Source organism: Macrobrachium rosenbergii, chromosome 40, assembly GCF_040412425.1.
Source record: "Macrobrachium rosenbergii isolate ZJJX-2024 chromosome 40, ASM4041242v1, whole genome shotgun sequence".
NCBI classification, from domain to species: domain Eukaryota; kingdom Metazoa; phylum Arthropoda; class Malacostraca; order Decapoda; family Palaemonidae; genus Macrobrachium; species Macrobrachium rosenbergii.
This window is the reverse complement of record NC_089780.1, coordinates 26,805,141-26,829,478: the sequence shown is the minus strand read 5'-3', so window position 1 is coordinate 26,829,478 and position 24,338 is coordinate 26,805,141. Positions and strand designations below refer to the sequence as shown.

Here is a 24,338-nt window from a genome sequence, read left to right as displayed (position 1 = left end):
CAATTACTGTACAGTGATTCTGTGCAAGAACCAAATACTGAGTTTTCCAGCAAAAGAATTCAACAAAACTATAATAAATTAAAACACAATTACATTGGTAAGAAACCATACAAACACTTTTTATCATAATTTAATTGTACTTGAAGAAACAAAGCTACAGATGCATTAATGAAACCTCATAGGCAAAAAATTCTCAATTATTTTCATTTAACCATGGAAGCCTCCACTTAAGACTAACCCATTTAATTATTATTCAAAGTGTTTGCAATACAAAGAAAGAAAAACTGAAAAAACACACATAAGTAGTACTCTGCAATAGGGGCTTGGTTAACTTGTCAGGTACTATCAGATAAAATACACCAACAATAAATCAGGTACAACAAACACGTAATTCCTAATGAAAATCCAACTAAAAATTCATTGAAATGTAGTAGAGGACTGGCAGATATGAAAAATGCTAGCAAAATGGCATTTCCATAAGGCTATACACCTGGAAGTCTTTCAATGAAAACAAAAGCATTTATAGCAGAATGAGAAGAAACATTCAATTAAGAATAAAAAAATTTTAAAAATCCACCACATACATTTTCTCAAGACTGTGCAGCATGAAATAGAAGATTAATATGAATCAGAGCTATACAACCCATTAAAAGAATACCTCTTATCACCTAAGAGTATGTAACCTTTTGCAGCTCTATGAAGACAAAAAAAAATATGTAACAGGTAAACGTTCAACTTCATAGTAGTGTCTTTGGGAGTGGTATAATTGGACTAGTCAATTCTGACCATGATAAAAGTTTTCATATTTTTTTGTCCAATGAACAGTAAAATATGATATTAAGGAATAAATTAAAAATACTGGACACTACAAAATAAGCTGATTAAAGTATTTACCTTAAATAACTCAACCATCCTTCCTGTCTGGTCAACTATCCAATTATTATAAAAACAATTTCATACCCAACTTGACAAAGTGAAAGTATTACACAAGAATTACGAAACGACGAGCTGAGTCATCATAAAGTCCACGCAGCAAATAATGATATAGTAAAATTCGATGTATAGGAGTTTCAAGTTGATAAATCAATTTTACATAGTCTTTGAAAGTCAAGCTGACATTATGCACTATTTTACAATGTGATCAGCAGCAGAAAGTTGTTGTCACTGACAATTTTAGTAAGTCTATTCCTATAATATCAGGAATCTTTTTTTTTAGCTTCTGAAAATACAGTAAGATCAGGTATAGCACATGATGCAAGTGCTATGAGCATAATAAACATGACGACCTGATTAAGCTATCTTTAATAACTAACAGACCACACACCTAAGGTCTTTGGTTCTGCCAATGATCTATGCAGAACCTTGAGATTTTACACGCAAAATAATCTTGTAGTGGTGGCTTCCTACTTCCTCAGACTAGTTATGTAAAATAGTCTATTATGAGGGCCACTGCTTAGCCACACTCCATAAACTTTAATAACCTCCATTACTTTTCTTGGTAGCTGCCCCTCTTAGTTTGGGTTGCAACTTCCTAAATCATCACCACTCCTACTAAGATTATGAGCTGCAGGTACTTAGTTTTACTGCCCAGTGGCAGAGCTTTTTCAATCCTTTAGCTGGATAACTTTTCAAGAGTTTTCCTGGCAGTGTTACAGCTGTTGATGCATATCAACCAAGGTATCCGTAACAGCTACTCCTGACCACCAAGGATTTGCAGTTAAAACCTCAGATATACAGCACTGTCTAATAATACAGAGTATATAACCAACAATGCAAATCAAATGCGATACACAAAAGGAAGTTTTTTTATACAGTATATAAACAACCCATTAGTACAAGACATGAACCTGAAAATTTATAAAACTGGTGAGTTACTAAGCTCACCAAAATTAGGCATGAATGAGATTTTCACTTCATGAATGTGATGAAAATATTATCTGTACTAACCCATGCATATCTACTTGGGTTTTGGTTCTATCTACATCAAACAACTATTGAACCTTATGCAAATATACACACACAAAAAAAAAAGTAAAAACTCATTACCTGACATCCTGTCTCCTCCAATGGCAGACTTGGGACGTGGTTTGGGTGCGAGGGGGGGAGGGGGCTTAGGTTTCAGGGCGGTGATCACAGGCTTGGTGTTCGGGCTCGGTCCTGAGAACAGCCCATCACATACGCAGGCAATCAAATAAAATGAGCAAGCTAACATACCACACACACGGAACATCAATGCCCAATTCAAAGGATCAATTTTTGGAAACTTGTAATATGCCTCAATTTCACTTTTATTATATATATATATATAAAACATTTCCAGAAAGGTCTCTCCTCATTACCAAACACACTTAAAGGAAAATTTATGATCAAGTGCTAAGTAGTGCAGCGCAGAGGAAAAGTTCCATTATAACTGATTTTCCATAAAATTCATATTACTAATTTTAAATCAATAAGTAATAAATTAACATTACTCATTCCATGTTCATAGGCTATTAGTGAGAGAAAAAGATGAATTTTAACACAAATGTAATTATAGTTTACATCTTTATAATAAAATTTTATATTTAGCAAGCAATTATAAGCAAAAATTAAGTCCCTAATTCCACTGAGAGAGAATTTATCCAACAAATTTGATGGAAACTTAAATGACATCCCAAATTATTTATCAAAACTGTTGATATCTAAAAAAAAAATATTCTATTTAAAGCAGTTTAAATAGTTACAACTGAAAACAATAAGGATTTATATTCTGTCAATATTATAGATATTTATTAATATTGTTACTAACACCGCCATCATTCATTGAGTATAAAGAAAATTCCTTGAGAGGTGTCTTAAGAAAAATCTTTTGAACAAGACTGCTACACCAGTTGCCATTTCTTATATCTACTTGGTTCAGGATAACTGATGAGAACTCTTGTTCCTTCTCAACGATAAAACAATGAGGCAAACAGAATGAAGAATCACAAGAGGAGGAGGTATAAATTCGCAATGTAACATGCTCAGATTAATAAGTTGACTTGAATGTTTAGGAAAATATTCTGCACTGAGGTAGAGGTTTCAGTATTTACAAACTTTCTTGGCCTCTCATTTCCTTCAAATAGAGTACACTTATTTACAATTGAGAAAGTAAGCAGTTTTTGCATTATTACATGCACTAACATGCAATTTCTCATCAGAGACACTTCAAAAGCTAATTCATAAAATTACCCCGCAAAACAGATAAATTGAAGTGTCACTCCTTCCTAATTTTAATTATTAAAATTCATTCAGCCAATTTAAGGTACAATAAAGGTCTAATACATCTCAAAGCTTGCTCTAGCTCTTAGAAAAAGCACACCTTACCTCAAATTACAAAATGTAAAATTACTTTTCGTTTCACAGACACTATAAATCCATTACTTTTTCTTATGCCAAAGCATCAAGGGCAGAAAAACAAAAAGCTGAACATTAATAATTAAAGCAAAGTGGTAACAAAGAATAGTCCCAATATCCCATCTGTCAAATGCTTCAATTTCTTAACTATGTGCTCAAAGAATGAATAGAAGGGTCACTTCCACCTGAGAGGGCCTTATAATTTTGACGCTTCAAATTAATTTACATTTTTTGTTTATGCAAGGTAAATCCATTTTGTTTTACGCAAACAACTACTTAAGAAGGTGGCTGCTAACCCTTGAGCTTTTCACCTATCACTTTCATCATTAATACCCATAGAAACTTGTAAATTCAATATTAATCCATTGCAGCCCTACTGCCTATGGAACCTCTGCTTAGAATGACTGTCATCCAACAACCCATGGCTAGCCTCTTTCACCACTGGCAGCTATATAAGCAATCAAGGTACCTTGGTCTAAGCTTTGAGACAGCATATAACCTCTTATATATCTGTCATTTTTTATGGTATGGGTGCAATATTCATAAACAGACTACAGGTTCACAATCCCTTATCCAACACCCTTGGGGTCAGCAGTGTTTCAAGTTTCAGTTTTTTTCTGATTTGGGAACTGAAGCTTACACCATAAATAATCTAGCACATTTTATTTCCAACAAAAACATCCTGTAAAACTGAAAAATATGGAGTACCAAAAGAACTGTAATTCCCACAAATACTCATATGTCATCCAGTCTCACATATCATGCGACCCTTAAAATTTTGTCACCAAAACATTTCATTAGATATCTTGTGATAACGAGAGTATTCTTGGTATATATACAGGCAGTCCCCGGTTTACGATGGTTCCGACTACGGCGTTCCGAGGTTACGACGCTTTTCAAATATATTCATCAGAAATTATTTCCCGGCTTACGACGCATGTTCCGGGGTTACAACGCGTCGTACGCCGATCCGACGGAAGAAATTTGGCCCCAAAACGGCAGAATAGTCATAATTTGAAGGTTTTTTGATGTAAAACTCAATAATAATGCAGTTTACGTCGTTTTCAATGCACCCAGAGCATTAAAAGTAAGGTTTTCTTATGATTTTTGACGATTTTCGACGATTTTCCGGTTTACGACGATTTTCGGGTTACGACGCGGCGCAAGAACAGAACCCCCGTCGTAAACCGGGGACCGCCTGTATTACATTAGGCCATGCTTAATATGCGAGTTTCATGTTTGGTAGATTATACTAAGCACTAGGCTAGCTTGCTATTGCCTGTCTTATTTTCGGTAGATTCCACTGAAATACAACCTAAGTTAGCTTTTGACTTATTAATAGGCCTAGAAGCAAAGGTTTGGTACGCTAAATGTGAATTGTCATACACTTAACCAGGCTTACCAAACTTATGGCTTTTCTAATAATTCATTAGTTTCTTAATAATAACAGCCACTTCACTATTATTAAGAAACAGTAAAACACTGGCATAAACAGCAGCAATTATTGACATAAACAACAGAATTAAGAAACAGCTGTTTGCTGATGTTGGGTTTCCAAAACTATCACAAATTTATTGTGCTGTGTTCCAGTTTTCAACTTCATAAAAGCCTCCTAATTCTAAACAATGACCTCCATAAGCAAAATAAAATATATTTTTATTCACCCTTCACAAAGTACCATTAAATTTAAGCTGAAACTAGAGAAACGAATAATGCACAAGCTGCAAAATGTTCTGGAATAGGCAAAAGCAATGTCTGAAAATGGCAAAATCACATCTTTACTTGTATTAAAATTTAATGCATTTATAAACAAAAGTAAGCTGCATTTTTTACCCTGCTTTGTTAATTTACAAAAAATGTCTCCGAATTCTCTTTAGTTCATCAATTACTGGCAGTGACTATTATTTCGCAACACATGGCAATGAGGAGGACAATAAAACTCAAATCAGCTGTAAACCTTACCAAGATGCAAATGGTGCATGATTGCAATGTTCATATAATATAATAATATATGTTACGCCAAGTAAAATAAGTTTTATTAAATTTATCATTATTTTAAATACAGTATGACTGTATTACTGTATTTGACTTTTGCAAATGCATACCAGAGACAAGCAAAATTTCGGATCCGAGTGTTTACTGATTTTTAGAATTTCAGATATGGGATTGTAATCCTGTACTGTTATGTGCTTTGAAATTGAAATACACAGAAAACTTAGATAAACAAGTATCCATACAGTAAATATAGATCCCAGATTTGCACCCATTTCACCCTGGAACCAGTTGATGGGAAAGTAACCTAGCAGTAAACCAAGCACTATCTGTACCTAACAGGTGAAGTGAAGGGCTATTCTCTTCTTATTGTACAAAAACTACTTCAGCTATTCAACACTATGTTTGGCGACCCAAACCAAGCAATATGATTAAAATACAGTATCGAGGTTTTTTTAATCCACATGAATACAGCCCAAATTATGCCATATCTCTTAGCATAAACAACTATCCACATGATCATGGTTTTACACCAAACTTCTATAGCAAAAGCAATGATGCACAATATTTTTAGATAAAAATGGATAGGTTCTCTCTCATTTTAAATAAAAGAAATATCTCCAACAATTTTACTTCAACCTAAACATTCAACTTTTTCGCAATTAGTAGTTGTACTTAGATTTCTTCAAATGTCTTACAACAGCTGCCAATGTTTATCAGATCAACATTAATTAAAAATGAGACCATTTCTTTCTTGAAGCATACTACAATGAGGGCAAATAAAATTATTATTTTTCAGTCTTAATTATATACAAAAACTGATCCTTTTGAATCCATATTTTGCATTATATGACTTCACAGATGTTTCCAAAGTTCAAGCAATTTCAAACACAAGGCTTTAGGCAATCTTCAATCACTACAGGATAACTTTAAAAATCATATACTGTATATAATAAAAATAAATATTTGAAGTAAACCCTTTTAAATATTAGCAAATTTATCATAAAAAAATTCATGGCACTCAATTCAAATGCTCATAAAATATATGGTGACTTCCGTGTTTAAAATAATACTCTATAGTACAGACTGATGTTTCTAGTCATTTCATTCTAATTTTTCAATTTCTGAATAACATAAGTAATTTTTAATGTCTGATACTAGTAACTAATACGAACAAAGCAATTTCAAATATTAACATTACAACAATTCCTTCACTAATACAGCTACCCTTAGCTACTGCAATTATGTTAGCACAAAACTGTTACCACCCATAAGCATCATAAAGAAAAAGCAAATAATTAATAGAATTGTGACCTTTATCCTTGCTATATTAGTGTTAATACTACAAATTAATGTGTTTACTGTACACACAGCCTCTACATTATTTATTTAACTTATTTAAAATTTGTTCTAAATATTTACCAATTTACCATATCTTAGTGTAATATACATTAATTTTCCTTGAAAAATATCAAACAATTCCACATTGCAAAATCATGACAGGTGACACTTACTTAAACTCAAAAGAAATCTCAATCCTCTCAGCTCTTGTTATTAAAATTTCAAAACCAAATCTACACGGATCCCATACATCTTACGTTAAAGACAACTTTTGTCTTGTGTATGGAATGTACGCATTATTAACCACCTATTATATTTCTTCACATTTCACATTTCTTGGTAATCAAATAAATTTCTTAACCATTTAATACCCTAATATAGGAGGCCCTCCTAAGCATATGAAGGAAGGAAAATCTTATAAAAATCCTGAATGGTATAACCTATGCTCAACACTGTTTAATTTGTCACCAAGCAATAATTGCCTAAAAAAGTAAACTTATTGCACAGGCACAAATTGTCTAAATAAAATAAACTTATTGCATAATGAGGAGGAAAAACAATATATTTATTAATCATACCAAATTCTGTAGTCAAAAAGAGACAAAATAAGAATAAAGCAATCAGAAACAATGAATGGCATTTAAACTGGACACTGGACACAGTAATGGGTTAAAGATTTTAAATGTGCTCAACATTTCTCTCCATACATGGTCACAATGGCTTTGTAAACCCTTACGAAACGATAATCCATTATGCAACTTTTTATTCATAAAACGCTGACAAAGCTCTTGCCTTCTATATAACATTAGCATACCTACAGAACTGTGAGCAAACCACTCAAAATATCATACTAGCTAGTGCATTCTAGGAAAAACCAGCACATTCTATTTCTTTTGTTTACCCTTATTACCTTAAAAATCCACACAAAAAATAAACCTATTGTGTGTTGATTTCTATTAGTAAACTACAGTCAAACCTCTTAAGACTGGCATTCTGTGGTCCGGGAACTCCTGCGGTTTGGCTCGACTTTGAATCAGCCGCCATTAGTTCGTTGGGTGGCCAAGAGGGTGCCGGCACATATTGTTTACAACTTTTCTCAGAATCTGCAGAATATTATCTGTGAATTTACTGTAATTTTCATCTCCTAAATTTACTATCTTCATAATCGCTGTTAGTTTCTTTGTCATTTATTTTGATTGCAGAGGGTAAAAAAATGAATTTAGGCAATCACTCGGTGCATTTGAACGTCACCGTCAAAAAAGTAAACAAAGCACACCGCCACTTACTGAGGAAAACGAACACTAAACATTTGCTCACTAAAGGGGAAGGGAAGGATAGAAAACCTTTTCTAGCATAGACAAAGATTTATGCCTGCGCTTCTTACCTCTAGTATCATCTGATCTAATGGGTGGCATATCGAATGAGAAAATATACAGCTATATAAAAGATATGATCAAGAGGTTGGACTGTACTACTTGAAAGATATCCCACTTGAATGCTACAGAGTCTGCCTGGATAGAGAACTGAAGCTTCTGGTAGATTTTAATTTTTTTTTTCTTTTACAATGGCGTTACCTATAAGTTTTGTCATATATCAAAATATCACATACTCAAATGCTAGGCCTTATGAATAAATACACATTACTCTAAACTTGTATCTATAATGGTTACAGTTACATACACAGATGGTATACTGTGACTGTGACTGAACTGATGTATATAAACACAATACAGTAAACTGATTTGTCATTTACTGGTATGTATGTATATAATTCAAATGTTATTTACTATTTTATATTCTGTATATATTTACTTATATTCAGCAATCATTTTCAGGTTGTTTGGAGTGAATTTCATATTTATATAGGCAATCATATTGCCAATATTGTGCCTATTTGGTACTGGAAGCAGGCATTGCAATGATCACTATGATGAAAAACTAAGATTCCTAATATTTGCATTCACCTCTTAATCACTGTGCATTAGTCTACCACAGTCACTATTTTTTACTTTACTCCTACTTTACTTTTCTCATAATAAAAGGGTTCACAAAGACTTTGTGGGAGCTTGTGGTTGAAAAGGTCGAGTACTCTTAAAAGCTTTAACCCATCACTTTATGTCTAGGTCTACATGCCTTCATAATGTTTCTAAACGCTTTAGTTTGTACCTGTTATTTATTATGATGTACTGTAGTATGATTAATAAGTGCTAGTTTTGTAAAAGTTTTTGTACAACCCTTTAAATTATAAAACATACTTCAACTGTGGGAGTGTTTCTGAGTGCATAAAATTAGACCTGTCAGAGTTCCACAGCTCAAGCTTAGCCAACTCCATGATCCTTGTGGATACTCTGCTTATATCCATTCTTCTGTACCGAGCTCCAGTTAAGGAGAAATAGGCAGGCACGCTCCAGTTAAAGAGAAATAGGAAGGGAGGAGGGCACTAGAGTTTATGATTATTGGGTTTGCATAAAAACTAGTTTTACTGTAAAGACCTGTTTTATACTAACCAATGAGTCATACAATGGCCTGAAACACCATTTAGGAGAGAGCAATAACAGATGAAGGCAAGAAAGGAAGTAAAAGCAGAATTCTGGTTTCAAGAACAAAATGAGGAGGATTTCTGCAAGGTCAAACCAAAAGTGAGAGCTGCTATGAGCAAAGAGTTTGGAATTAAATAATCTGAAGATGGCCAGATGTCATGGGTCTGCAGTGGAAGAACCAAAATCAGGACTCTAAGCACAAGCGGCGTAAGGGGAAAGTGCACCAGGATATAAATGCCTCTATATTGCAAAACGTCTGAGGAGTGAAATATGAGGATGGGGAAGATGACTGATATAACCCCTTTCCCACTGAAAGTACACAGCCTGCTGTAACAATGAAACCCAACAAATACAAAAGCTGTTTTGATATTAGGGAAGATGAATGACATGAACTTCAGGAGTTAAAGTTCTTCTGTGATGGCATAGAGTAAGCCTGATTAATTACTGTACTTGTCATAGTCAAGAAATGGAATTCTTGGATACTTGCTGATTCTGCATTGTGTATGCAATAAGAGATGACATGTAGTAGTACAGGCAGACACTGTAAGCTGAAGAGTCCTTACTGATGCAGAAGACTTTCCTCTTCAGGTGTGGAAGGCAGAATATGAATAGCAAGGGAAAAAAAAAAGGTCCTGCTTCAATACTGAGTCTTGACTATAAACTTTGGGGCAAATGAGAGACCAGCCAAAGACCAGTGACTGAAGTGGCAAACTTCTCCAGAAAGAGCATGGAGCTCCTGACAAGCATAGAGACAGCTTATGAGGATGAAAACACTGTTGTAAATGAAAAATCTAAGAGATGCATGTAACAGGCTCATAAGGTGATACAGGCTACTAAGGCTGCTCAGAAGTAACATCAAGTCCCAATTTGGGGATCTGCTGAAATTGGAGGGAAAGATGTACTGAAGAGGCAGAAAAGGTCATAAATACTTATATTGTTTCCCAGGTCAAGGTCATGTATAATGAAGACTGAAGACAAAAAAATAACCAATTCCGAGGTGCACAAAGAATGAATATTAGTCGATTACAATATTCACAAGGATCTGAAGGTTAGCTAAGCATGAGCACTTGAACCATTTTCTTTGTAATTCTTTGCTTCATGTACCTGGGTGCATTCCACAAAGGTAAAGTTTATGATTACAGGTAATGGGTTTGTACTAATAAATATTTTCTTGAACATTTTCATACACTTTTCCTGCTTTTACATTTATTGTTTTCCCCCTCTTTACTACATAGATCTACATTTCTGATTTTTTAATATCACACACTTGAACAAAAAACAAGTTCTCCAAAATATGCAATACATCTCCCTCCGTGGTAAACAATGTTTTGATGTTTTATAACTATGCTGACACTATACTCGAGCTTAGAGATTTAGAAACTTTTCCGTAAAAAGAAATAAACTGAAGTGCTCTCTTAATTTACTGCACAAACTTAACAAGGCCTACATCTTTAAGAATTCATAAGGGTTATAAATCACTGATAATTTGACCAAGAGTTATATAAAGAAGCACTGTATACTTAAAATGATTTGTGCTGTATACTGAAAACTTTCAAGTGAGAAATAAATATTCTCTTATTATTATGTGTTATTACTCATTAGTAACAAGAACTGAGTGTGTGCAAAATTAAAATTCAGGTCGTGATTATGCAATCTCTGGAATAACAATTAGAAACAAATATGGTATCAAAAACTTTTAAGTATTTATGTAATGATAGTTGCTAATGATTTTTGTAACAAACAGCCCATTAACAAAGTCACCTTTTCAAAATTATTTCCAAACCAACAGCAGACATATTTCAAGGGTGATTAGGTTTGATGGCCAAAATAGAAATTAATTGTTCTGACCAGTTACAAAAATTTGTAATTTCTCTTTTTGAAAAAAAGCCTAAAAACATTGTTAAATAAAAAATTTATTTTCCAATCTACTATATGTATTTCTTTAAATAGTATAAACCATAAAACACTCATAATGCAAAAATGCTCTCTAGACAAGGGAAATGAAATAGATTGTAAATTCACTAGTGTTAAAATTGGGCTCACGGAAGTCAATGTTTACTCTGGAGCATTCTCACACGTCACAAGACACCATAAGGTTTCTTCGAATTGCTTTCATCATCATGTAACACAAATACTTAACACTGTACCGAGGTCAAAAATATTAGTGTCTTTCTAGAAAAGTTTCTCAATACCAGACACCAACTACTATGACAGTGAACTAAGCTTTCCTTTAAATAGACATCGAAGAGTTCATATATTTTTTTTTTTTTACCAAGTCATCATCATAACCTGCCCCTTTATGGTGTTAGATGTACAATGAGTTCTCTTCACCTTCTAGTCATGTGAGCCCTTCATCTACTTTCCTAACTGGTCTATGCCATCATCTAGGCCTGATTCCAAGAATTCTTTTGTTATACTTAACACCTTTGTCCTGCTACTTCCATATCCTTTGCTTTTCTAGTGAACTGTCTGGGGATTTTTTAACAAAATGAGTTGTGAGCATATATGAATTATGGAGTTATGACAAAATTCCAGTAGATTCTCTCCTATTTCTCTCTCGAGCTCTATCTTCCTATCACATCCTTAAAAACAATTCTATCAGTTCCTAGGTGATTATTAAGGTCCCCTCTTACTGTGCCACTAATGACACAACACTTGATTACTGTAAACAAAAATTCTTCGTTTTTCTTCTGGTCTCCCTCATTGTGACAAGTACATTTCTTTATTACTTTTTTTATTCATTCCATTAATAGTCTATCTCATAATCTGCCATTTCATCAATTACCAGTCTCTCTTATGTCGGCACCATTCCGCCAAATTTACATTTCTTATGGTAACGAGTTTTACTTCACGCCCTGTACGCAATGACATCAGTGTTTTTCTGATTAGAATATACATCAACTATGTACTGTTCAAACTGTTTTGATTTGGTAGTTTAGCTAAACTACTTATTAACAATAAATGGATAAGATTAACAAAATACTTTTTCCAATTCTTCAAAGATGAACTTTTATTATTATATCTATTTTCTTTCTGACATCAAATTTCAATCTATGCCATTCCCTTATCAATGAGAACAGATGTGCGAGCATTAATAGTGTTTCCATTAAGATAAGAAAAAATAATTTGTAAATGAGCTCATAACTCATTTTCAAGAAAAAAAAAAAATCGTTGGAATTTTAGTTTCTTAAAAATCAAACCTTTAAAAATTTTTAAATTTGATATTCCAATAAAAACAAACTACTTTAAGCCTAAGCTCAATCATTCAATTCTAAATGTACATTTCCAAAGCATCAGGCAATTTTAGCAAAGCCACTAGGTATCTGCAGTGCAATACTTTGCTAGCATTAGGCAACAATACCTCAGACTGTAAGTTTTAAAATTCAATACTGTACAGTATATTCTTCACTTATGGACAAGCCACTTGGTAAATTCATGCTATACAACATAATACATACTGTACTTTTTTTTTTAACTACAAGGAGTATAAAATCAGTGTTAAAACTGGGGTGCTTGGATAACTAAAACTTATTAAGCATTAAAAAACTTGGCAGGCACTAAATTCGCTATTACAATCACCTTATGGTAACAAACCTGGCATACACTATTAAAAGTCTTACAGTCTAAAGGAAGCACTATCTAAGGGCTATGCTTCAAAAGCTGGGGTATCAACCTTACCCAGGTAAGTGCAGCCATCACCCAAATGTTTCTGAAGTTAAGTACTGCAGAATCTCACCTCAAATCTCTCTACATCCTAGCATTAGCTGTTTATTAAATAGATTTTCAAAGTTTAATATGAATACAGCTGGTAAAATCTAGATAAGGTCAGCACTTAGCTCTAGAAACAAAGCCCCCACTAATAAACAACATACCTGTTGTATCAATACATGAATCTCTGTTGAAATTTGGAGATTTGCTTCCACCAGAACCCCGTGGGAAGCCATTTGTTGGTGATTTGAGGCTGTCTGCTAATCCAGTTGAACGTAACCGGACTCCTGCTAACAGCCCTCCAGATGGATTCTCTTTTCTCCCTTCCTCTCGGTCTCTATCATCCTCCTGACAGTGAAATACAAGTAAATCTCTCGCATTTACACCTTGCTTACATATGGGAGCACAACCTCTTAGTACAACGAAATAAGAACACTACTATTATAGTATATAAATTAATCATGACATGTACAACATATTCTACTTGTGCCTAAAGAACATGTAATTGTTGAAATAACTTTGAATCTATTGTATACACCTGTAATTTCTTCCACACAAGACTATCTACCATAAAGACTACTACTACTATATTACATCACAGTGATATAACTCCTCTTATCCATATTTTTTAGTTTCTTGCCTAAATTACTACAATTTTTTTGAGCAATGATGATAATGGTAGGTAAGCTTTTATCCAAATACTCTGAAAAACACATTGCAAACACCAATCTAACAAAATATTAAAAACCTTATGGAAATTTATTACATTACAATAAACTCCTAATTACCCTTCCCCTTTGATTATTTTCCAGATCATCTCAATCACCCTTTCCTTTTGTTTAAAGTTACATAATCTCCCAATCACCCTTTCCCTTTGCACTGAGTTATAAAGTCTCCCAGTCACCTTACCCCGTTGCTCTAAATTATATAACTTAAATCACCCTTCCCCTTTTGCACTAAGTTACAAACTCAGTCTCACCCTTCACCTTTGGGTCTAATTTTATCTAAATCCCTCCACTATCAATTCTGTTGTTCAGAATGTTTCAGTGGGAGTCCCAGTATTTGACAAGTTTAATGCCTCCAAAAGTTTCTAACCATTTCTCATCAATCTTTTTAATTCTGTTCAATGAAAAATTTAAATTCAGTCTGACTTTCCTCAAGATCCCATAGTTTAAATTACTACACAAGCTTTTGGGAGTAAGATATTTTTTTATGGAGCAAGTACTTTCGTTATCCTATTTGCTCTTAAATCTAGGGTACTTCCTCCTTCCTTTGCTTTCTAATCCATGACCGCACCTTAACTACTCTGAATTCTCTTCCTCTACTGCTAAATAGCCTTGCTGTAATTTTATTTACAGCTATACAAAGTTGGCCATTCCATCATGTCACATCATACATTTAATCTATACAGTGCATTAACACATGGTTTACTTTGATGATAGCTTTATCCTTCTAATGCCAATGATTAGAAAGCGGTCAACTGTGACCACCAGGTCTTCTTCCTATATCTTTGGTGAGCTGGCCCAAAGGATTTGTTCTCAAACAGTGAGGTTGGAAGGGGCAACAAGGGAAGAGAGCAAAGGAAATGGATGAAAAGTTAATAAATGCAACTGGAAGCTAGAGCAACACTGCCCTTTATTGATTATCAGAATCCTCTCTCACTCTTGGTTCCCCAAGACTCCCATCATGCCCATCTTCCAAATGTGGGTCTCCTACTTCTTCAGGATTAGTCATTTATCTCTCCATACCTCTTTCATTTTTAATCTCTCTTTCCAGCTTTGGTAAATATGATCATTATGATACTTGTCCCCTGGTCTTTTCATTAAGGAAAAATGTACTTTTGAATCTTACTCCGTTATGAGTTTTACCTACACCGCAATGAATCGATCATTCTAACTGTAACCTATCACTTGCAGTGCCTATTTACAGGTGGTGTCCCCATATGTATTAAAAGTACAGGCATATATTATACGTTTCACACTCACTTTTTGGTATATATTTTGATACAGAAACGGGGGATACGATACAATGAATCATTAACACTCCGTAACCTCTCCTTGTTTAAAACCATCAAATCATCACAGAAAATTCAAACACAAAAATAAACATGCAGTCCAGTGAGTAACAAGCAGTAGAGCAGTTTATCTCAATGCCTTTCCACCAAACATTTAACATATATACAATTAATCCAAAGAAACTAAACAGATTTACCCAAAACAGAGGACAACAGGTTAAGCCACTTGCCATTAGTTTAAGCTTGGTTATAGTGGTTAAAATAAGACAAATTTCCTTTACAATAAACAAAAATGCCAATATAATATAACCAACTAGAGTCCTTCCTTAACTAAGAAAACTTGGTTGTTTAAAATACTCTTGAAATAAAAAAATTACATTTTTATGAAAAAAAAGTTTTATATATACTTACCAAGTAATTTTATTGCTACTAGCTTCGCTAGCTCGGCAGCTGAAAATCTTGAAATTCATGGGTTGCATTATTTTGTTTGGCTACGTGACTAACCCCACCCACTTTCAGGGTAAGAGAGAAACAACTAGCAGAAGGATTCAATTTGGTGATGCCATAATGTCCATGTGAGTGGAGGAGGGACGGCTCCAATCATGTAATTACTTGTTAAGTATATATAAAACCTTATCTTATCATAAAAATGTCATTTTTATTAAGTAACTTACCAAGTAATTACTGTACATTGCTGATTCCCACATTGACATAAGGTGGGATGCATGAACAAATCTACCCCAAAACATTAGTAATGGTAATGAATTTGAGAACAGAAAAGATTGCCAGCATTAAAAATCCCTGTTGTTTCCTTACCTCATAAGGTAAAGAAGGTAGTGCCTCTATCGGCGCTCTCCTTATCGTATCGTGGCCCAGTGGTAGAGCCGAGGCACGCCTTCTATACTAGTGGGTACCTTGTAGCAAGGATGATTCCAATTGCTGACAAAGGCAATTATGTTGCCCCTGCCCAAGGTGCAGTACAGAAAATACAACAATAAAATACACATCACCTAATACCATAAAAAGTTAAAAACCACTGCCCAACCATGGAGGACTGGAGGGCACTCCGGTACACTGTAACCCCAGGCTCCCTTAAAAACTCAACAACCTCAACTCAAGGTGAAGAAAGGAAGGAAGGAATGCTTCCTATGCTTCTTCCCCCAACACCATGCCAGCCACCAAAAATGGACCCTAACTGTTTCAATTTCCATCAAATAACGTGCTGCAAAGACCGAATTACATTTCCAATGTAGGTTGCAATATAGAGGAGAGAAACAAACTATGCTTGAATGCCAACGAAGTGGCTACAGCTCTAATTTCATGAACCTTCACTTTACACAATGGAAAAACCTCATCTTCAATTGCAGAATGGGCTTCCGAGATGAGGTCTCTAAGGGAGAATGGCAGGGCATTCTTCGAGAGTAGCTGAGATGGATTCTTAACAGAACACCATAATGTGTTCAAAGGACTATGAACCATCTTTGTTCTGTGAAGATAAAACCTTAGAGCTCTAATCCTCATTTGGGTCTAATATTTTCTACAAACTTTTAATTACTGTACACAGGAACGAGGCCATGGTTTGGAAATGGACTTGTTTTTGGCTAAGAATCTCAAAGAGAAGGAACAGACAGCATTCCCTTGAGAGAAGCCCACTCTTTTGTCAATTGCATGGACCTCGCCGATTCGTTTTGCAGTCACTAAAGCAACTAGAAAAAGGGTCTTCCTAGTTAGATCTCTTAGGTAAATCGAATGCATAGGCTTAAATCGGGGCCCATGCAATCGGGGCCCATGCAAACGTTTAAGAACAACGTCCAGGTTCATTGGAACTACTGCTACCTACTCCTCTCTCGCGGTGTCAAACAACCTAATTAGATCTGATAAATCATGGTTAGAGGGAAGGTCCACTCCCCTGTGTCTGAAGACAAGCACTTAACATGGCCCTATAACCCTTGATCGTTGAGGATGACAGGTTTCTATCGGTCTTAAGATATAGCTGAAAGTCTGCTATTTCAGCTATAGATGTCTGAGAAGACATCTGTGCTTTCTGCACCAGTCTCTAAAAATTGTCCACTTAGCCTGATATACTCTACTAGGGGACTGACGCCTTCATTTGGCAATAGCTTGCAAAGCCGATCTTGAAAACCCCTCCTTTCTAAGAAGTTTCCTGATAGTTTGTAGCCTGGTAGGGCCAGAGAAGACAGCCCCTGATGAAAGTGCCAGAAGTGGGTTGTTTTAGCAGAGGTGGTTTGTGAGGTAGCAGCCTTGGAAAGTCTGCGAGGAGGGCGAGAGGGTCCGGGAACCATTCCTTTGTCGGCCAAAAAAGAGCAACTAGGATCACTGACAGATTTTGATGAGTCTGGAATTTGTTAATCAACTTTCTTACAATACTGAAAGGGGGAAAAGCATAAAGGTAACTGTTTGACCAGTCCTGAAGCATGGCATTGGTTGCCCATGCTAAAGGATCCGGGACTGGCGAGGATAACTGGGGGAGATGATGGTTCCTGGAAATCGCAAACAGGTCTATGAATGGAGTCCCCCACAACTTCCATAGATCCAAGCAAACCTGAGGATCCAGAGTTCACTCCGTGGGTAACACTTGTTTCTGGCAGCTTAATTCATCCGCCAGAATGCTGAGCTTCCCTTGAATGAAACATGTAAGAAGCTTGACCTGAAAATGTTCTGCCCAAAGCAGAAGATCCCTTGCCATCTTGTAAAAGGAGAAAGAGTGTATTCCCCCTTGGTTTTTTATATATAGCAGGGCAGTCTTACTGTCGGAGTGCACTGTGACTGTCTTGTTGCACACTTCTTCCTTGAAAACTTGTAACCCCAGATGAACTGCCTTCAGTTTCCTTGCCCTCCAACAGAGCTCCCCAACCTAGTTTCGATGCATCTGAGTGGTAGTCTAGGTTGGGGTTCAATGGAAGGAGGGATTTCCCTTGTGACAAACTTCCTTCTAAGCTCCACCAATGCAGGTCCTCTTTTATCTCTGGAGTCACTCGGAACACGAACGAGTCTGGGTATTTTTTCCTGTTCCAGCTGATTCTAAAGAATAATTGGAGTGGTCTCATATGAAGCCTGCCCAGGAGGACGAACTGTTCTATGGACAATAACGCCCCAGAAAGCTCATCCATTTGTTGGTGGAGCACTGATCCAGAAGAAGAAGTCTGCTTACTGTCCTGAGGCAAAAGACTATTCTTTTCGGGGAGGAAGAAACCTGAAAACTCCGAGAGTCTATTATCATCCCTAAATAAAGAATCTGTTGTGACAGAATCAACTGAGACTTCTGAAAGTTGATCATCAACCCCAGCTCCTGAGCTAGGAGAATATTCTTCTGAAGGTCTTCTGAGCATTTGTCCTTCAAATGGTCCCAAAGTAGCCAATTGTCCAAATATAGAGAGATCATGATTCCCATTTCGCTAGGGGAGCGAGAACTCTGGTGAACACTTGTGGCACCGTCGATAACCAGAAACATGAGAGTGCAGAACTGGAACACCTTGTTCCCAAACACGAACCTCAGAAACTTCTTTGATCCCCAGTGTATTGGGACATGGAAGTATGCATCCCGCATACCTACTGATGTCACCTAGTCTCCCTGGCGAATGGGTGACATGATGGTTTGAATCGTCTCAATCTTGAATTCTGTCTTTTGTATGAAGACATTTAATGTGCTGACATCCAGGATGAGCCTCCAGCCCCCTGAAGCTTTGGGCACCACAAAAAGATGACTGTAGAACCATGGGAATTCATGTTCTCTACTAATTCTATCGCCCCCTGCTTGAGAAGGGATGACATTTCTTCTTAGAGGGCCAAAGACTTCTTTGAGCCTTTGGAGTAAGCTGACAAGATTACTGGAGAGCTGACTAAAGGTGGTTTTTCTTTGAAGGCGACAGTATAAGCTTCCCTCAGTACGTTGACAATCTGGGACTCTGTCCCCCCTCTCTCTCCACTTCTCCCATAAGAGAAAGAGCCTGGCTCATACAGAAGTTCGGAGGACAAATTTTGCGAGTGTAAACGGACTGAGGTCTCTTAATGGCTCTGGAGACGAACCTGCCGGAAGAGCAAGATCTAGAGAAAGATCTCTGTCTGCTGCCACAAAAGGACCAAGTCTACACAGGGGAGACTGTCTTGGAGACATGAGCAGGCCTCTCTTTAGGCCGCCTAGAGGATTGGGCAAGATCATCTTGCATACTCTTCTTCTGAAGATCTGAGATCTCCAGAGGAACAGGTGATGACACTCCAGCGGGGAAAACAGAAAGGTCAACTTCCGTGAGGGAGTCACTCACTTAAGAGGTGTAGGAACACCACAGTTCTCTCTTTTTAAGGACTCCCATCGTGTACAGGGAAGCTAACTCCTGGGAACCATCCCTGAGCAGTCAAGGGAGCTTCTGATACTGCGGGGCGCTCAGGAGGAGTCTTGGGTACATGAGAATGCTCAGAACAGGTTTTAGACAAAGAGCTTATGAGAAGCAGGACGCTTGGAAGCCACACTCTGACACTCTACCAAAGGAGGAACAGAAGAAAAATGCTCCGGACTGTCCCAGTGACTGCAAGATGGAAGAGGACTGCAAACAGGCTCTTTGAATTTCTTACACGGCACTGGAGGAGAACGTGACACCATCACCAGCACGCCTTTTCAAGGGGCGTGATTCATCTGCAAAACGCCATTGGCGCCTGGGAGAAGAATCAGAGCTAGATGGAAGACAATGCACATCCAAGGATACTTCTTTCCAGTGGCGCTTGGCTGCAACCTGGGATTCAACAAAGGTCCAACCAAGGGAGTGACTACCCATGGGCAGACCCCACCGACCTCCCTTAGGCTACTGGTTTGACTGCTCCCAGGTTTAGGGTAGTATGACATTGACCTTTGCCTAGGAGAGTCAGTGGGACAGGCAGACCTTAACAGATGAGGCTAACTGAGCAATAGATTCTACAATCAATTCGAACCTTTTATCGATCTTACACTCAAGGCTGGCAATGAGGATGGGTTCAGAAGTGAGACCCCCCCAGCAAATGAGTGGGTTGCACAGAAGGAGAACTGGGTATGGGATCAACAACAATAATAGGAACGTCAATCTCAATCTTAGCATTATCAATATCATGATCAACAGGAGATTTCTGACTAGCTAAAGACTTACTAATCCGTCTAGCTGTCGCTTTCCTCTTTTTATCTCTAGCAAGTTTATTTAAAAGAGATAGTAAAGTCTTCCACTTCTTACTGTCCCAGTCTATACATTCATTACACCTTAAATCTACTGAACAAACTTGTCCCCTACAATCTGTGCAGACAGAATGGGAGTTGTAAGATTCCTTAGTCAGACCCATATTGCAGCTTTTGCTACAATACCTGAAGCTAGTAGAAATTGAGTCTGACATTTGGCAAACAAGCAACTGAAGTCACAATTAGCAAACAAGGTATAAGTCGAACAAATCAGTCACAATAAAGAACAAGACAGAGTCTAACTCTAGCTATTAATTAATGCCAAAAGGCTATCAAAGCAAGAATGCTTCACCAAACACGATGAGAAACCAATAGGAATGACGAATTCCAAAATCAGAGCTGCTGCTAAAAGCAGGTGTACAGCCATTAACCGGCAGAAACAAATTGAATGCTTTTGCTAGTTGTTCTTCTCTTACCCTGAAAGTGGGCGGGGTTAGTCACCTAGCCAAACAAAATAGCGCAACCAGCAAATTTCAAAATTTTTAGCTGCCGAGTAAGTGAAACTAGTAGCAATGTAATTACTTGGCTAAGTTACTTATATAAAAATTGAAATTTCCCAACAACTTATAAATCTGATTATAAATCTGACAGGATATCACACATTTATCCCTTAAGTAAAAAAAAAAAAATGTTTTGACAGACACTACAATTAATAGCAGACATCATTCAAGCGGATTTGGGCCAAGAATCTTGAATCCTCACTCATAAAATATTAAACAGACTCAAATGTGCATCTAAGCATAATTACAAACTACCAATCTCTCTCTCTCTCTCTCTCTCTCTCTCAAGTGAGCAATATTCATTCTGCTTTTCAAATTGTTTTCACCTCTTTTCTCTTTCACTATTTAATTTTCAAAAACATTGTTTTAGCTTCTTTGTACATGTAAGGAAAATTACCTCTTGCAAATGATCAACATGTGCTCTACAGTACAAAGTCCTGTTGGTGACTACAATAATTTTTTCCAGTTCCATATCTATTTGTGTCTTTTCTCTATTTCTTCATAAGAATTTTTTCCTGAGAAAATAAACTATATATTGAAGTAAGTGCTCTGAGTAAGCAGAAGGGTCTTTTATAATTCCTTTTCATTTTTGAAAGGCCACATCATCTGACATTAACCCCAGGTTATAATGGGGTCATCATTCAATTGACCTCCTAACTTTATTTTTGAGAAACTTAATCAATCACATTGCAACAATTACTTCTACTCCATTACTGTAATGGTCACAACAACATCAGTGTGTTGTTCCCTGATACTACAAGTCTACTACAGACACACAAACAGATTTGTTCCAAGTTAAATGAAAGTTATTACCCTGTAAACACCACATAAACTTGTTCTTTGACCAATACATTCCTTCTTGAGGCAAACTTAGTATGCCCATCAAATTACCACGTTTGGTAAAGAGCAGAAACAAGTACTGTACATTGCAACCCATCCATTTATTTACTCTGCATATGAATGTGTCTGCTTAACTTTCCATATTACTTTCCCTCTCCCCTCAAATAGTGAAGGAGCTCTTTCTTCATATTAAAAAAAAATAGAAAACCATAAAATAAGGCATGTGGCAGTTCTACATCCATCCCTTCCTTCCTCAATAATAAGGTCAGAGATAGCAGCAGATGTTGGGTCAAAGGTAGAAAACAAGGCAGAGATAGAGAAGGAGAGACCGGGGGGAGGGTGCTTGCCTATCCAACCTCATGAATGAGTCAGCCTATGAAACTGAGCCACTGTACTGTATATCCCAATCATCCCAGCTATTATTTTCTTCATCTCTCTCCAGCACAATAAATCATCACTACTTGCACAACATCTGATACTAATAAGGAATTAATGAACACTTTCGCAGTTTAGTGACTATGAGGTCACCACACTAGAACATGGGGTTTCTATAGCATCATTTTACACTTTCAAAACACCTCAACCTTAACAGATGGTGGTCTAGAACACAAACAAGTTAGACAACAAAAAGAGGAAAATATCCAGGAACGAAGGGGATGCAGTTCAGAACAGTAAAGAAGACAGCACTAGACACCTCTTTAATTACAGGGCATGTCGGCCTTGAGTCATGTTAAAGTTTTTTGCCCCGGTCCATACACACAATTTACTGTATTTATACAAAATTACTATAAACAACTTTTAGACACATCATAAACACACAATGAGGATCGACTGCATGCGTCAATGCTCATCAGACCCTCAAATGATTAATAACAATACTTTGAACTGTTCCACAAAGTGTTCAAATTTCACCGATACTGAAACTCTACAGAGAAAACACATTTTTTTAGTAAGTATCTGTTAAATTAGAATACTAAACTATAAAATATTGTGGCAGCAAGAATGACCATACATATTATCCTATGCAATAATTTTTACGCACAATTCTGACAACTTTTACATAATCTACGTTAAATTACCAAGTTCACCTTTCTAAGATATAAAAATAAACAATTTTTCAATCTTTCCCATATAACAGTATTGGTCCCTCAAAACATTAAACCTTTAGGTGGTGTGAATGCAACTAACACTGTATTTTACGATCAGGAAAAACTTTGAATATTTAATACATGAATGTCAAAAGATTTTAGATTTGTTTCAACTATATAAAACACAAAACTTGCCCAAATTCTCCTGAATTTGTTGTAAATATATCTTCTATTCTTTAATACAAATGAAAAATTATTCACAGTATAATATGTTTGGAATCCCAAACCATTAAGAAAGAACATTTACAAAAAAAAATTTAATAACCTTAACAGAAATTAAACTAAACTACAAGAAACAAAGGTGTTAGCTACTTAACACTAACTATTAGCCAAAAACAAATGCAACTCAAAGTGTAACCTGTGATTCGTGAATTATTACCAAGTCTGTTCCAACCTTGTTTAGGACAGATGTCCTTTTTTCTTGCATCATCTTCATTTCTGCAAGTATATTTCCTCCAATGCCCATACCAAATTTAGGAAGACCTGCCATTTTCCTTGGCGGTGAATCTTCTTTGCTGTCTTCATCACAGCGACTTTTATCTGGAGAATCAAGGTATTAAAGAATTAGAAACATCATCCAACAAGGGGCAGTGGAAATAGAGAATTTTACATAGCATTCCATATTATCTGTATTTTTACATAACAGAACAAAAGTACTTACCATCAATAGAGCTAATATTAGATGATGTTGAAGCCTTTCTTGCACTCATGTCTGGTGACCTTTTCAAAACTGCCTCATTTGCCAACTTCCCAATAAGGCTACTAACACTACGGCTGTCAAAATGAAAAATATTAACTGTAAAATTCAATTTACATATATCCAACCTCATATCTGCATATTTTTCTAATGAAAAATATAAGTTACTACTATCTGCAATTAACAACTTTTCAACAAAGCAGAACACTCACAAAACCTTGTTGGCAGAACAATATACCATGTCAATAACTAAACATGGAAAATTTCAAACTACACTGTGATGCATCATACCTTTTTTCCTCTATACATGTACTTTGTTCCTCTTCCTCTTCTTCATCTTCTTCCTCTGTATCTCGAGATTTTGTACGTGGTCTGGGTGAATCCCTCGTGACATCTGACTCTGAGCGTGCTAAAGAATCTGACCGTGTCAAAGATTCAATACTACCTCTTTCACTACCTGTTCTTGCACCGCCAGTGTGAGGAGAGCTTTCAACAGATGACGTGGAGCCATACTTAAGTAAGCGAGGACTGCAAATTAAACTGAAAATTGAATATTGTTCCTATCAGGAGAAAACCTTAGCATAACGAGTATAACATTATCTAAGCTAATAACAGGCTTCTAGCTATGCTATATTTAAAATTATACTTGTAAATGGTAATAACACTAAAGACTAACTTCACATTTCACTAGCTATTGCATTCCAAATACACTATAAGACTAAAAAATTGAGAGGGCTTTCCATAAAACCTAGTAGTTTTTTAGGCCAGCTAATATCTATACAGTACTTGCATGCAAGCACAACACCAACTTTTAAAAATAAAAATAAATTTTGGAAAACTTTTGAAAACTAAGTTTAAAGGGTTAAATCAGATTAGGTCACCGCAGTTCCAGGTTTGTCTTTGCCCTGTTTAATTAAACTAGCTCATCTCCTTAACAAACACTGTTCCAAATGTAAAGCAGTTTC

General features: G+C 36.2%; 1 protein-coding gene across 50 annotated transcripts in view; it reads right to left on the bottom strand.

The window, feature by feature from the left end:
* Positions 1 to 24,338, bottom strand: part of LRR (Leucine-rich repeat) — a 264,962-nt gene that overhangs the window by 22,864 nt on the left and 217,760 nt on the right. For 17 of the 50 annotated variants that reach the window (XM_067083429.1, XM_067083411.1, XM_067083413.1 and 14 more), the window contains 5 exons: positions 23,665 to 23,901; positions 23,338 to 23,450; positions 23,056 to 23,216; positions 13,121 to 13,304; positions 2,047 to 2,157 (listed from right to left, as the gene is read on the bottom strand). In XM_067083429.1, coding sequence (XP_066939530.1) covers positions 2,047 to 2,157; positions 13,121 to 13,304; positions 23,056 to 23,216; positions 23,338 to 23,450; positions 23,665 to 23,901 — 806 coding nt within the window. Of the gene's footprint in view, positions 1 to 2,046; positions 2,158 to 13,120; positions 13,305 to 23,055; positions 23,217 to 23,337; positions 23,451 to 23,664; positions 23,914 to 24,338 lie in introns of all 50 variants that reach the window. The other 33 variants (XM_067083408.1, XM_067083410.1, XM_067083430.1 and 30 more) reach the window with 6 other exon arrangements.